At 45.9% G+C, this 15,146-nt stretch overlaps 1 protein-coding gene across 2 annotated transcripts in view; it reads right to left on the bottom strand.

Moving 5' to 3' along the window:
• dera (deoxyribose-phosphate aldolase (putative)) overlaps positions 1 to 7,792 on the bottom strand; it is a 32,841-nt gene extending 25,049 nt beyond the window's left edge. For both annotated transcript variants that reach the window (XM_056276493.1, XM_056276494.1), the window contains exons 1-7: positions 7,668 to 7,792; positions 7,292 to 7,525; positions 4,363 to 4,460; positions 1,854 to 2,001; positions 1,111 to 1,206; positions 611 to 745; positions 254 to 382 (exon numbers count right to left, since the gene is read on the bottom strand). In XM_056276493.1, the coding sequence (XP_056132468.1) occupies positions 254 to 382; positions 611 to 745; positions 1,111 to 1,206; positions 1,854 to 2,001; positions 4,363 to 4,460; positions 7,292 to 7,322 (637 nt within the window). In that variant the 5' untranslated portion in view covers positions 7,323 to 7,525; positions 7,668 to 7,792. The remainder of the gene's footprint in view (positions 1 to 253; positions 383 to 610; positions 746 to 1,110; positions 1,207 to 1,853; positions 2,002 to 4,362; positions 4,461 to 7,291; positions 7,526 to 7,667) is intronic.
• Between the last annotated feature and the right edge of the window lie 7,354 nt (positions 7,793 to 15,146).

The raw sequence follows: 15,146 nt of genomic DNA, 5'->3' as shown, positions 1-15,146 counted from the left end.
AGCTGGCGCTTATTCTAACAGAATACTATCTTGTTTTTTGCAACTCTACAAAGGCAGCTAATGACAGCCAAAACAGAGACTAGTGTTTAAAAAATAACCACTAGTGTCTCATTTTTAGTGACGACTGCCACACAACAAATGATAAACGGCTCACCACACCCAGATCAATAAAATCCTTTAACCCAAGCTGGCTGAAAAGTACCAGAGCACCAGGCTGTGTTAACATGAGGTGAGTGTAGGAGGTACAACTGACCAGCCATCATGGCCACCAGGCTTGCTCTGTAGACGTTGGTGAAGGTCCCCAGTTCTCCGATAGCGAGGATGGTCTTCATATGAGCGTCACCGCAGGCCTCTCGGAACTGGCAGACCTCATCATACATGGCTGTGGTGGGGCACAGGACCAGCGCACACAGCAGAACACGTTCAACACCAAACTTGGCTGATTGGATTTTGAGCTTAGAAACCAAAAAGTAATCTGAATAAAATCTGGATTATTTAACATCTATTTGTTGTTTAAATTATGTATCATGTAAATGATAACCTCATAATAAACCTTTATTTCGTTTGAAATTTCAATTGTGGTTATAGAAAACAAATGACCTAGCCATACCTTCCCACTGTCCTGTGAGGGCTAATGTCCTGTTGATGACAATATCAATCTCCGTGGCACCATCCATCACTGCCAAGCGAACCTCCTCCAAACGGGTCTTCAGGGGGGTCTGGCCTGCTGGGAAACCAGTGGCCACTGAAAGAGGAGGCAGTGATTAAGAACATCACCATACGTAAAACCACGAGAAACAGCATGCTGTCAGTAAAACAGTCTTCTGAATTCATGTCTGGTCCTGTACACATCCTGCACATCCACAGGCTTCTAGAGCACATCACTACAGCACATCACTAGAGCACATCACTGGAGCACATCACTGGAGCACATCACTGGAGCACATCACTGGAGCACATCACTGGAGCACATCACCAGAGCACATCACATCACTAGAGCACATCACATCACTAGAGCACATCACTGAAGCACATCACTAGAGCACGTTACTCAAGCACGCTGTGCATCACTGAGCATTTCATCTGGTTAGCTTTCAGTAAAAGGGCAACCTGAGGCAACTGGTAATGTTGAACCGGTTGCTTGAAGAGATTTGACAGCATCTGCCACACGGGCGGGGTACACACACACTGCAGCAGTGGTCACACCTGCAGATGGAGCGGAGAGGCATTTCAGTAAAACAGGTGTGTGACTGTTGAGTGGTTCCAATGTAACAAACAAAGCCCCTCTGTTTTCATACAGGGTCAGTTATGATTTTGTCTGTTTTTTTTTTCTCTGACTTGCTTGTTCTCTTTTTTTGGTGTCCAGGAGAGAGGGGGGGGTTGTGTGTTCTGACTTTTGTGTGTGTGTGTGTGTGTGTGTGTGTTTTTTTTGGGGGGGGGTAAAAAAAATACCTACAAATAAAGTTTAAAAAAAAACACCTTAAAAAATTAATTTTGCATGCTGTTCTTCATTGTTGCATCTCGGGCGAAACTCGCCACCAAACTATTCCAAACTACGCTGAAGATTACAGATGACTGGCCCGCAGTTAAGCTGCTCTGTTTAGAGTTTACACCTGCAAAACTATGGTCATCACATAACATTTGACTGTTTAAATGTCTGCCTCTTACTCAGTGTCAATTTACTGACTATAAAGTACTTTCCAGATTGTTTTAATTTTCAAAGAACAGGAATAACTTTCGCCGTTATCAAGCTATCATCATTACCAAATTGATAGGAGCTAGGAAATTTGACAATCAATAAACCTTTAAACCTCAACCTGTATCTAGTTTATAACAAGGACAAATAATCCAACCTTCATCAAGTACGTCCATGCTCTTCAGCAGGTCATAGAGGACAGGCTGACTGGCCTTCAGACATAACCGATGGACATTGGAGGGTGTATCATCCCCAGCTAGTGTTGTCAGGTCGACACACGTGACTGCTTTAAGCAACCAAGCGGCCTGGGGGAGATGTGGACATTATAATGTGACAGCAAAAACTTTAAAGACAGCAATACCCTTTGCTATATTGCATGTAGGTTTGATTTATTATCAACATACTGTTAAATAAAGTCAAATGACATATTTGCAAACTAAACTGACATTTTTTTCCTGAAATGTAACATCACTGTCTAACCGTAACCTGGCAAACCCAAATGTGTAGTGAGGGTGAACTGGGGACGTCTGGCGGAGGCCCCTGTCCCTGAGGTCTTCAATTCCCACCTCCGGAAGAAGTTCTCATGTATCCCAAGGGAGGCTGGGGACATGGAGTCTGAGTGGGCCATGTACAAAGCCTTTATTGCAGATGTAGCAGGTAGGAGCTGTGGTCATAAATGCCTGTCAAGGTGGCAACCTGAGAACCTGCTGGTGGACACTGGCAGTGAGGGAAGCCGTTAGGCTGAAGAAGGAGGACTTTTCAGGCTTGGTTGGCACAGGAGTCTCCTTAAGCAGCAGACAGGTACCGGGAGGCCAGAAGGGCTGTGGCTTCGGCGGTCATGGAAGCAAAAACATGGGTGTTGGAAGAGTTCAGCGAGGCTATGAAGGAGGACTTTTGGTTGGCCTCAAGGAAGTTCTGGCAAACCATCCGGCGACTCAGTAAGAGAAAGCAGGGCTTGACGCAGGCTGTGTTCAGCTGGGGAGAGAACTGTTGACCCGGACTGGGGATGTTGTCGAGCGGTGGAAAGAACACTTTGAGGAGCTCCTGAACCCGGCTAACACATCCTCGGTGGAGGAGGTAGAGTCTGAAGACTCGGGGAAGCCCCACCCATATCCCTGGAAGAGGTCTCTGAGGTAGCTAAGAAGCTCCTCGGTGGCAAGGCGCCGGGTGTGGATGAGATTCACCCTTTGATGCAGAAGGCTCTGGACATTGCTGGGCTGCCCTGGCTGACACGCCTCTTCAGTGTCATGTGGAGGTCAGAGACAGTACCTGTGGAGGGGCAGACTGGGGTGGTGGTTCCCATATTTAAAAAAGGGGACCAGAGGGTGTGTTCCAATTATCCGGGCATCACACTGCTCAGCCTCCCTGGGAAAGTCTACTCTAGGGTGCTGGAAAGGAGGCTCTGACCGATTGGAAGAACAATGCGGATTCTGTCTTGGCCATGGAACAACAGAGCAGCTCTTTACCCTTATGGAAGTGCTCAGGGAGCATGGGAGTTTGACCAGCCAGTCTACATGTGTTTTGTGGACTTGGAGAAGGCTTACGACCATGTACCCTGGGGCATTCTGTGGGGGGTACTGCGGGAGTATGGGGTACCGGGACAGTTGCTACAAGCCATCCGGTCCTTGTACAACCAAACAGCTGTGTCCGCATTCTCGGCACAAAGTCAAACATGTTTTCGGTGGGTGTCAGACTCCGCCAAGGTTGTCCCTCGTCTCTGATTCTGTTTGTGATATTCATGGGCAGGTTCTCAAGGCGCAGCAAAGGTGAGGAATGTGTCCGTTTTGGGAATCTCAGAATTGCATCTCTGCTCTTCGCAGATGATGTGGTTTTGTTGGCTTCATCAGAATGTGATCTCTGGCATGCAATGGGGAAGTTTGAAATGGCCAGGATGAGACTCAGCACCTCCAAGACTGAGGCCATGGTTCTCTACCAGAAAATGGTGGATTGCTACCTCTCTAGGTTGAAGATAAGTTGTTGCCTCAAATGAAGGAGTTCAAGTATCTCGGGGTATTGTTCACAAGTGAGGGTAAGATGGAGCGGGAGACTGACAGTCGGATTGGTGCAGCATCAGCAGTAATACAGACATTCTACCAGATCGTTGTGGTGAAGAGGAAACTGCACCGGAAGGCAAAGCTTTCAATTTACTAGTCAATCTTCATTCCAACCCTCACCTACCATAGTGACCGAAAGGGTGAGATCGCAGATACAAGCAGCTGAAATTAGTTTCCTCTGTAGGGTGTCTGGGCTCAGCCTTAGAAATAGGGTGAGGAGCTTGGACATCTGGGGGGAGCTCAGCACAGTGGCTCTATGCATCAAAAGGAGCAGGTTGAGCTGGTTCAGGCATCTGATTAGGATGCCTTCCGGGCGCCTTCCTTTGAAGGCTTTCCAGGCATATCCAACTGGGAGGAGATCGCGGGGTAGACCCAGAACTCACTGGACGAACTACATGTCCAATCTGGCCTGGGAATGCCTTGGGATCCCCCAGGAGGAGCTGGAGGGTGTTGCTGAGAAGAGGGACGTCTGGAGTGCCCTACTTAGCTTTCTGCCACCACGACCCGACCCCGGAGAAGGGCTGATGATGAGATGAGATGTCTAACAATGTGGATTAACATGTCCAATTATATTTCTTACACATGGATGCAATTCAAATGAGCCCCTCTCACCTGCCACTGCTTCTTAGCCAGCTTGCGTCCTTGAATCTGCTGAGCTCTCTTCAGAACAGCCTGGGTGTTGACTCTCGCCTTGGAGACCCAATTCAAGTCTAACAGAAACATTTTGGCCACAGAAATGTGTTCAGTTCCTGCCTACTGTAAGCCAACATTTTAAAAGGTACAATCCTTAATTCAAATGTAAACAAAAGGGTAGCCCCACTACTAACACACAAAACACTCAAAGTACTGGACGATTGACAGGTCTGTTAATACCAGAACTAATACCAAACAAAAACTAAATCTAAGTTTTTTTTGTTTTTTTTTTTTAATTCTGTGGAAGTATTTTTTAACCTTATATTTATTGGAATTTTGAATTTTACAAATCACAGAATCAACATATGAAATAAATCCAGTATTATCCTTATCCCTTCCCTGCTCCCTAACATGTCTCCAACTCCCCCCAACATCCTTCGAAATGACATCAAGCAGAAATTAATATGACAAACAACGACCTCATTTACATAAACACAGACAAGGGAAAAAAATTACACCCATTTTTATCTTTTTAAACTGATTCCTAATTGGACTGCTACAGTTGTGCTCCAATCAAAAAAGAATTAGTTTATGAACCATCATCATCATCAGTTCCATAACCTATGGAGATCGTAGGAGCACAGCTGATACCTCAACAGGTTGAGTCATCACTGTGTTTCATTCAGTAGGGGGAGTACCTGGTGATCCCTATCTCCTCTCCAGGTATGGATGGCCGTTGGGTCACAGAGGAACTCATCTGCCTTTTCACAGGTTTTGTTTTTAGTCCTGCTGAGTGTCCACACACCCTCCTCACAACAACCAAAGGGTTGAAGTGGGGGTGCCGATTTAGTCGCAGATGACCTGAAAGTTGCAGTTTAACGTCGTACCCAGGACGAATGAACTATCCCAGTCTGTATTTGGATTGGGTCATCATAGTAGGTAAGAAAAGGCCTCCAGATGCTTTCAAATTTATTTGCATTCCCCTTCAATGTACATTTGATTTTTTTTTTCAAACTTCAGGTAAATCATAATCTCTTTAAGCCATCTTGTATGGGATGGTGGCACCGCTCTCTTCCAACTGAGGAAGATGAGACTTCGAGCTAACAGAGTAGTAAAGGCAACCACACTGCATGTCAATAAAATCAATCACAATGGGAGTGCCACAAGGCTCAATTTTGGGGCCACTGTTGTTCAGTTTATACATCAACGATCTCCTATCCATTTGTGAGGACGTTGGTATTCAGCTGTACGCTGACGACATGGCTGTATACACTCATGGGAGAGATGCTGAACAAGTGGTCACTAAGGTCTCATTAACGCTTCATAAAGTTGCTAAGTGACTTTGTGACTTGTGTATTACCTTGAATATATAAAGAAAACAGTGATGATGTATTTTGCTAATAAACAAAACCAAACCATGTTATCCACACCTTAGTATTAATGGACAAACAATCAAAGACTTTAATGAGGTTAAATATTTAGGTTTGATTTTGGATTCCAATTTGACTTTTGAATGACATTTTAAAAAGATGAGCAAGACATCGAAATATAACATTGTTAAATTTAGACATATTAGGAACTCGCTAACAACCAGAAGCATCAAAAACATTATACTACTACCAATAAGACTGTTCTGAAATCAGTTGAGATTGTTTTCAATCAAGCTTTTCATTTTTTTGATAGGAAATCATTAAATCACCATCATTGTAAGATATTGTCCAAACACAGCCTCTTGTTTTGAAAATCTCACTCTGTTTTCAGAAGTTTGATAGGTATTTAAGATCATTCACAATGCTGCTCCTCCACCACTGAAAAGCTTTTTTCAGCTCCACTCTGAGCTAATGAGCGGAACCTCTCGATCTGCTCTAAAGTCGGATTTAAACATCCCTCGGGAGCAGACTGCCTTTGGACGATCTGTTTTATTTTCCATTTACGGCCATTAAACATTGGAATATGCTTCCAGGTGAGCTTAAAACCTGCACAGACTCTAATTCTTTTCTCCATAGTGCAAAAAATGGATATTCAGCAACCAGTCATTTCAACATTGATTTGACCGTGATTCTGATTTGAATTGTAACGAATTGTAACGTTATAGCTGTGCTGGATAAATTCAATTCAATTCAATTCAATGTTATTGTCATTAAAAACCATGTGCAGGCACATGTTAAAAATGAAATGAGGGCTGTGGCTTCACCAAACAGTGCAAGACAGACACAGACAAACACAGCAAACACAATATAAGATATACACACATGAAGCCCAAAGCTAAAAATAAGTTAAAAGAGAGCTGGGGTACAAAATATTTAAAAATGTACTGGTAATAGTAATATGTAATATGTTGATGTGTGCTTGTAGGTTTGTCTTGATAATTGTTAGTGTGATAGAGGCTATGTAACGGCGTGGCCTGTAAATGGGTGTTTTTAGTGTCTGGTGATATTGTGTGTACCTGCCCAGGGACCGCAGATGGAAAATAGCGAACAGCAAAATCTGGTATAAATCATCTGTTCGCATTTTGAGATGAATGTTTCGTGCACGGTCCTTGTTTAATACAAAAGGGGGGAAAGGAAAAAAGCGTCGCAACCGCGCTGGTTAGGAAAGCAGTCAAACGAACAGGCAAGAACGTGAATGTCACGTGTAACACATTTTAAGTGGTCACGAGGGGTCTAGCAAGGATTTCACAAGAGGCATCAGAGGTAGCCGCGCGCTGTTCCACGAGAACGGTTTAATTCCTCAACACGTGACATGAGACGGAACAAGGCTGGAAGAAAGGAGGCGTTATAAAACACGCAGCGGTGTGCAAAGCCAAATATTAAAACCGCCATGCCTATAAAGACATGAAGGAATTAAAGCGATAAGGGAATATCCCAAAATCTGCACACTGGCGTCGGCTGGGCGAAGCGGAACTTACCGAGTCTGGTTCCCGGATTTCTTCTAGTCATGTCTGACGGGGTCCCGTTAAGTGGACGAACTCGTGTCGAGCTGTTTCAGCAACCTCAAGCGGGCTCTGGCAGCTATGCCCGTTTCTCGCTTCCACCAGGAGCAAAGTTCTGGTTCTTCTTCTTGGGTTTCTTTTCTTCTTCTTCTTCTTCCTCTTGTTTATTGGCGGGTAGCAAACAGCATTTAGGTATGTTACTGCCACTAACTGGAATGGAGTATGAACCAGAAAGTCTGTTAAAAAGACTCACATCTTCTCAATCAAACCTGTTATTCTAAGATACCGACATAAAGGTCGACGGCACCAATTTCCCGAATCTTTCATAGAATGTCTGTTAAGTCCACGTTACCTCGTCCTTGCTGGGATTTCAGATCAGATTCCTTCTTTCTGCCTCAGCTCTCTGACAGTGTCATAACATGCCCTGCTCATTCTTCTTGTCCACAGCTGCTGCATCCGCCTGTGTTATGACTGAATAGTGTGACGTTTAGTCCCCCGTGTCCAAATATACGTGTAGATATTATTGTGTCCTCTCTCTCGTTCCGTCCTGCACTCCTCATTTCTCCCACTTTCCTTTGACCTCTGACATCGTGCTTTCCTCTCTTCCTCCCATTACTTTTGCCACCTTTCCTTCAGTCTCTGCTTAATAAGGTTCTTCAGTTCTGTCTTGCTGAATCTAACCACAAATTCACGTTTATTTGTTGTACCCTCCTTTGCATCTGCCATTTAATGTCCTTTGACGCCAATAAGCGCTGGTACCCATAACAAAATCACTGTCAGATACGTCATGTGGCTTCCGTATAATGTTTGCTGTACTTTTAAAATATCCGGTGTGCTGTCTGAATGACTGTACTGTCAACTGGCTAGTGGTGAGCTTGAGTCTGAGCAAATGAATGCTCTCAGTGGTCTCGTTTCCTCTGTCCACTGCACAGCTAACAATATTGCAGTCATTTCACCAGTGTACACTGACAATCCCTCACTAATCCTTTTCCCTACTTTCATACAAAACTCTAGAACAATAAATGCTACTCCTGTTTTATCTATTAAGCTCTTTGATGCATCTGTGTAGATCTGGACATAACCGTGGTAACCATCAACATATGCTTCTTATAAGGTATGTGGAATAAAAAATAAACTCCCTGTCTTTGTTCTTCTTTTCTAAAAATGTCAAATCTACTGTGGCATCAGGAAGTATCCAGGGTGGTGTTACAGGCAGTGCTACTGTTGGACTAACATTTAACTGAGCTGCTGTAAGTGCTGCTGCTTCCTGTGTCCACCCAAAGCTTGTTGTCTACTTCCTCTCCTTGTCCCAACAAGGTTGTGAAGTGTCTTGTGCTGGGTCATCTTAACTGCGGCCCTATACCTTTACCCAGTAATTCAGTGATAGCTGTATCCTGCTCGTATCTATTGGCATTTCTCCCGTTTCCACCAGTAATGCTGCAGTTTGGGATTGTTTTAAATGTGCCTGTGCACAGAGATAGGCAGGATTTTAATTAAATTTATTTAAAATACGTATTTAATTACTTTTGAGTATTTTGTAATCTGTATCTTTCAAATCAAATATGCAGATCATAAGTCAGATTTCCATACCGGATCAGTCGAGGCCCGGGTTACCAACGACCACCACCGGTACTGTTGGCCAGCGGGGTGCCGGTGGAAACTATGCTACTGTTGGGCGAAGGAGAAGGAGAGGGGGAAGGCATGTGCAGAGGCAGCGGGAGAGGAGGAAGGGTAGGCGTGTGGAGGTGAGAGTCGGAACTTTGAATGTTGGCACTATGACTGGTTAAGGGAGAGAGCTGGCTGATATGATGGAGAGAAGAAAGGTAGGCATACTGTGTGTAAGAGACCAGGTGGTAGGGGAGTAAGGCCAGGAGTATCGGAGGTGGGTTCAAACTCTTCCGCCATGGTGCAAATGGGAGGAGAAATGGGGTAGGGGTCATCCTGAAGGAAGAGTATGTCAAGAGAGTGCTGGAGGTGAAGAGCATGTCAGACAGAGTGATGAGTATGAAGCTGGAAATCGAAGGTGTGATGATGAATGTTATCAGCGCATATGCCCCGCAAGTTGGGTGTGAGATGGAAGAGAAAGAAGAATTCTGGAGTGAGTTGGATGACGTGGTGGAGAGGGTACCCAAGGAGGAGAGAGTGGTGATTGGAGCGGACTTCAATGGACATGTTGGTGAAGGGAACAGAGGTGATGAGGAGGTGATGGGCAGGTATGGTGTCAAGGAGAGAAATGTGGAAGGACAGATGGAGGTGGATTTTGCGAAAAGGATGGAAATGGCTGTGGTGAATACATATTTCAAGAAGAGGGAGTGTTATGTTGGTGAATGAATCACAGGAGACGAATGAACTGTTATTTAACTTTATTTAGCAACACCAAGTTATGTGTTGCTAAATAAACGATTAAACGATAACAAGAAATAAACGAAATAAACGATGCGATTGAGGTTAGCTTCCATCCAACTTCCTGTCCTCGCCTTGCTTGTTCTTCTTCTGTCCCCTTACAGTAGTCTTTCCCCGCTAGCCATAGTCTCACAGTGCCACCTAGTGTTAATGAAATGCAGTGTCTGTAAACGTAACATCTCCCTCATTACTTATGGAAATACAAGTACCTCATTATGACTGAACTTAAACATTTTTCTTCTGTAATTTAACATCATCAGGTAGCTTAATGTTCCATACTCATAAACCTGAAAACATCTGAATCTACTACTACTACTTTCAGCTGCTCCCGTTAGGGGGCGCCACAGCGGATCATCCGTTTCCATTTCTTCCTGTCTTCTGCGTCTTCCTCTGTCACACCAGCCACCTGCATGTCCTCCTTCACCACAAGCCACCCATGTGTGGCCACCAGTAAAGCTCTCTGAGGTGTTGTTTTGCAGGAACTATGCCCTGGTGTCCTTCATGTGCCAGATGTACTATCCTCTCTTGAAGGGACTTGGGAACCACCAGGCGTGTTCCACGGAAGATCAGCGGCGACTCAACAGCAAAGTTCATGTCGCACTAAGAAATACAGCTGTACATCGCTTGGACGAGACTTTTTCACCTTAGGCCAGCCTGAACAAATGACCTGCCGCAGTTGTGTAAGTTCAGGACAGTCCTTACATTCAGCTTTGAAATCCGCAGGCGGGAGTGCAGTCAGGAGGGCAGAGATCTCACGTTTCCCCTGATCAACTCTAGAATGGCTGTGGTTTCACAGAGATATCTGAGAGGCAGTCTGCCACAACATTCAGACTACCTGGACGGTACTGCACATAGTGCTGAAAACACATAAGCCTAGCTGACCGTTTTGCAACCCTCAAACAAGCTCTGTTCATTCCTCTGGTGTTGAGATTGGCGAGAGCTTGGTGGTCAGTTCTCAGTGTGAATCTGCCCCCAAACATATGTTCACCATCGTTCCACTGCCCATACACAGGCCAGGGCCTCTACTTCCTCTTGGAGGTTGACAGCGTATGGGAAGCGAAGGCAACAATGCGTTCAGGATTGTCTGAGTGCCGCACTGCCGCTGCATCAGGATAGCTCCCAACCCATAGTCTGAGGCATCTGTAGTGATGAAGGTAGGTTGCTTGGGGTCATAGATGGCAAGAGCTGGACTTTTCAGTAACATTGTTTGAAGTTTTGTGAAGCTTTTGCCTGCTGCATTGCCCCACTGTAATTCAGCCTGTGTGTTTTTTTCTGAGCAGCTGTCGCAGTGGCTCCATCACTGTAGCATAATTTGCAATAATCTTGCTGAACCAGGAAGTTAAGCCCAGGAAGGAGTGTAGTGCTACATGTCTTTTGGCACAAGAGCTTCCGCGATGGCAGTCAGATGATCCAGGCTCGGGTGCAGACCCTCCTTAGAAATGACATGCCACAGGAATGGAATGCTTGTCTGACCAAATGAGCTTTTGTCAAAGTTGATCTAAAGGTCGATGTCTCTAAGACGCTGAAGAACAGCTTGGAGGTGCCTGTCATGAATTTCTTTTGCGTCTCCATAGACTATTATGTCATCCAAGTAGTTTTGTACTCCATGTAGATCATTCAGGATTGTTTGCATAATTATCTGGAAAGCAGATGGTGCTGACGCCAGGCCACTGTGGGTTAGAACATTGACCCGGAATGCTGTATTCAGATCTAGTGATAAGGCAGCCCTCAAGACAGCAATGGCCAACTTGCTGTGTGGCATCAGGGAGGCCAAAAGACAATATGCACAGAGAATCAACAGCCACTTCACTAATATCAGAGATGCACGGTGCTTGTGGCAGGGCATCCAGGCCCTCACTGGCTACAAGTCTCCTCCTCAGACCTGTGGCGGTGCCCCCACCCTCCCAGATGCACTGAATGACTTTTAGCATGATATGAGAGACTGAGAGACTGAACAGTGTGTCGGTGGTGAAGACTACATCCCTGATGGATGACCAGGTTCTGCAAGTGACTGCGGATAACGTGAGAAAGACCCTTTCCAGAGTCAACTCACAAAGCTGCGGGTCCAGACAGAATCCCAGGTGGAGCCATCAGAGACTGTGCTGAGCAGCTGGCAGATGTCCTTGCTGACATCTTCAACATCTCGCAGTCCCAGGCAGTCATTCCCACGTGTTTCAGTCTACCACCAATCATACCAGTACCAAAGAAGTATCCTGTGTCTGGCCACAATGACTACCGCCCCATTGCACTGACTCCCATTATCATGAAGTGCTTTGAGAGGCTGGTCATGAAGCACATTAAGTCCAGCCTCCCCACCACTCTGGATCCTCTCCAGTTTGCATACCACTCCACAGAAGATGCCATAACCTCTACCCTTCATCCAGCCCTGTCCCACCTGGAGAGAAAGAACAGCTATGTGAGGATGCTGTTCATTGACTTCAGCTCACCATTTAACACAATCATACCACAACACCTGATCGGGAAGCTGAGCCAGCTGGACCTTAACACCTCCCTCTGCATCTGGGTGCTGGACTTCCTCGTGAGGAGGCCACAGTCAGTGCAAATTGGCAAGATCACCTCCAGGACCATCACACTGCACGACATGCAACCTTTGTTGCATGTCGTACCCATCTCTCTACTACTACTTTCGGCTGCTCCCGTCAGGGGTCGCCACAGCGGATCATCCGTTTCCATTTCTTCCTGTCTTCTGCATCTTCCTCTGTCACACCAGCCACCTGCATGTCTTCCGTCACTACATCCATAAACCTCCTCTTTGGCCTTCCTCTTCTCCTCTTCCCTGGCAGCTCCATATTCAGCATCCTTCTCCCAATATACTCAGCATCTCTCCTCCACACATGTCCAAACCATCTCAACCTTGCCTCTCTTGCTTTGTCTCCAAACCGTCCAACCTGAGCGGTCCCTCTAATATAATCATTCCTAATCCTGTCCTTCTTCGTTACTCCCAGTGAAAATCTTAGCATCTTCAACTCTGCCACCTCCAGCTCCGCCTCCTGTCTTTTCGTCAGTATCACTGTCTCCAAACCATATAACATAGCTGGTCTCACAACCATCTTGTAAACTTTCCCTTTAACTCTTGCTGGTACCCTTCTGTCGCAAATCACTCCTGACACTCTTCTCCACCCACTCCACCCTGCCTGCACTCTCTTTTTCACCTCTCTACTGCACTCCCCGTTACTTTGGACAGTTGACCCCAAGTATTTAAACTCAAATGCCTTTGTCACCTCCACTCCTTGCATCCTGACCATTCCACTGTCCTCTCTCTCATTCACGCATAGGTATTCCGTCTTGCTCCTACTGACTTTCATTCCTCTTCTCTCCAGTGCATACCTCCACCTCTCCAGGCTCTCCTCAACCTGCACCCTACTCTCGCTACAGATCACAATGTCATCCGCGAACATCATCGTCCATGGAGACTCCTGCCTGATCTTGTCCGTCAACCTGTCCATCACTATTGCAAACAAGAAAGGGCTAAGAGCCGATCCTTGATGTAATCCCACCTCCACCTTGAACCCATCTGTCATTCCAACCGCACACCTCACCATTGTCACACTTCCCTCATACGTATCCTGCACCACTCCTACATACTTCTCTGCAACTCCTGACTTCCTCATACAATACCACACCTCCTCTCTCGGCACTCTGTCATAAGCTTTCTCTAAATCTACAAAGACACAGTGCAACTCTTTCTGGCCTTCTCTATACTTCTCAATCAACATTCTCAAAGCAAACATCGCATCTGTGGTGCTCTTTCGTGGCATGAAACCATACTGCTGCTCGCTGATCATCACCTCTCCTCTTAACCTAGCTTCTATTACTCTTTCCCAAATCTTCATGCTGTGGCTGATCAACTTTATACCTCTGTAGTTGTTACAGTTCTGCACATCGCCCTTGTTCTTGAAAATCGGTACCAGTATGCTTCTTCTCCACTCCTCAGGCATCCTCTCACTTTCCAAGATTGTGTTAAACAATCTAGTTAAAAACTCCACTGCCATCTCTCCTAAACATCTCCATGCCTCCACAGGTATGTCATCAGGACCAACTGCCTTTCCACTCTTCACCCTCTTCATAGCTGCCCTCACTTCCTCCTAGTTAATCCACTGAACTTCCTGATTCACTATCCCTACATCATCCAACCTTCTCTCTCTCTCATTTTCTTCATTCATCAGCCCCTCAAAGTACTCCTTCCACCTTCTTAGCACACTCTCCTCGCTTGTCAGCACATTTCCATCTCTATCCTTGATCGCCCTAACTTGCTGCACATCCTTTGCAGCTTGGTCCCTCTGTCTAGCCAATTGGTACAAGTCCTTTTCTCCTTCCTTAGTGTCTAACCTGTCATACAACTCACCATACGCCTTTTCCTTTGCCTTTGCCACCTCTCTCTTTGCTTTACGCTGCATCTCCTTGTACTCCTGTCTACTTTCTTCATCTCTCTTACTATCCCACTTCTTCTTTGCCAACCTTTTCCTCTGTATAATTTGCTGTACTTCCTCATTCCACCACCAAGTCTCCTTGTCTTCCTTCCTCTGCCCTGATGACACACCAAGTACCTTCCTAGCTGTCTCCCTCACTATTTCTGCAGTGGTTGTCCAGCCATCTGGCAACTCTTCATTACCACCCAGTGCCTGTCTTAACTCCTGCCTGAACTCCACACAACAGTCTTCCTTCTTCAACTTCTACCATTTGATCTTCGGCTGTGTCTTCACTCGCTTCCTCTTCTTGGTCTCCAAAGTCATCCTACAGACCACCATCCGATGCTGCCTAGCTATGTTCTCCCCTGTCACCACCTTGCAGTCTCCAATCCCTTTTAGATGGCGCCTTCTACATAAGATATAGTCCACCTGTGTGCACTTTCCTCCACTCTTGTACGTCACCCTGTGTTCCTCCCTCTTCTTGAAATATGTATTCACCACAGCCATTTCCATCCTTTTCGCAAAATCGACCTCCATCTGTCCTTCCACATTTCTCTTCTTGACTCCATACCTTCCCATCACCTCCTCATCCCCTCTGTTCCCTTCACCAACATGTCCATTGAAGTCCGCTCCAATCACCACTCTCTCCTCCTTGGGTACCCTCTCCACCATGTCGTCCAACTCACTCCAGAATTCTACTTTTTCATCCATCTCACACCCAACTTGCGGGGCATATGCGCTGATAACATTCAGCAATAAACCTTCAATTTCCAGCTTCATACTCATCACTCTGTCTGACACTCTCTTCACCTCCAGCACACTCTTGACATACTCTTCCTTCAGAATGACCCCTACCCCATTTCTCCTCCCATTCACACCATGGTAGAAGAGTTTGAACCCACCTCCGATACTCCTGGCCTTACTCCCCTTCCACCTGGTCTCTTGCACACACAGTATGCCTACCGTTCTTCTTTCCATCATGTCAGCCAGCTCTCTCC

Source organism: Lampris incognitus, chromosome 3 (assembly GCF_029633865.1).
Source record: "Lampris incognitus isolate fLamInc1 chromosome 3, fLamInc1.hap2, whole genome shotgun sequence".
Lineage (NCBI taxonomy): Eukaryota > Metazoa > Chordata > Actinopteri > Lampriformes > Lampridae > Lampris > Lampris incognitus.
This window is presented reverse-complemented; position numbering and strand designations above follow the sequence as displayed.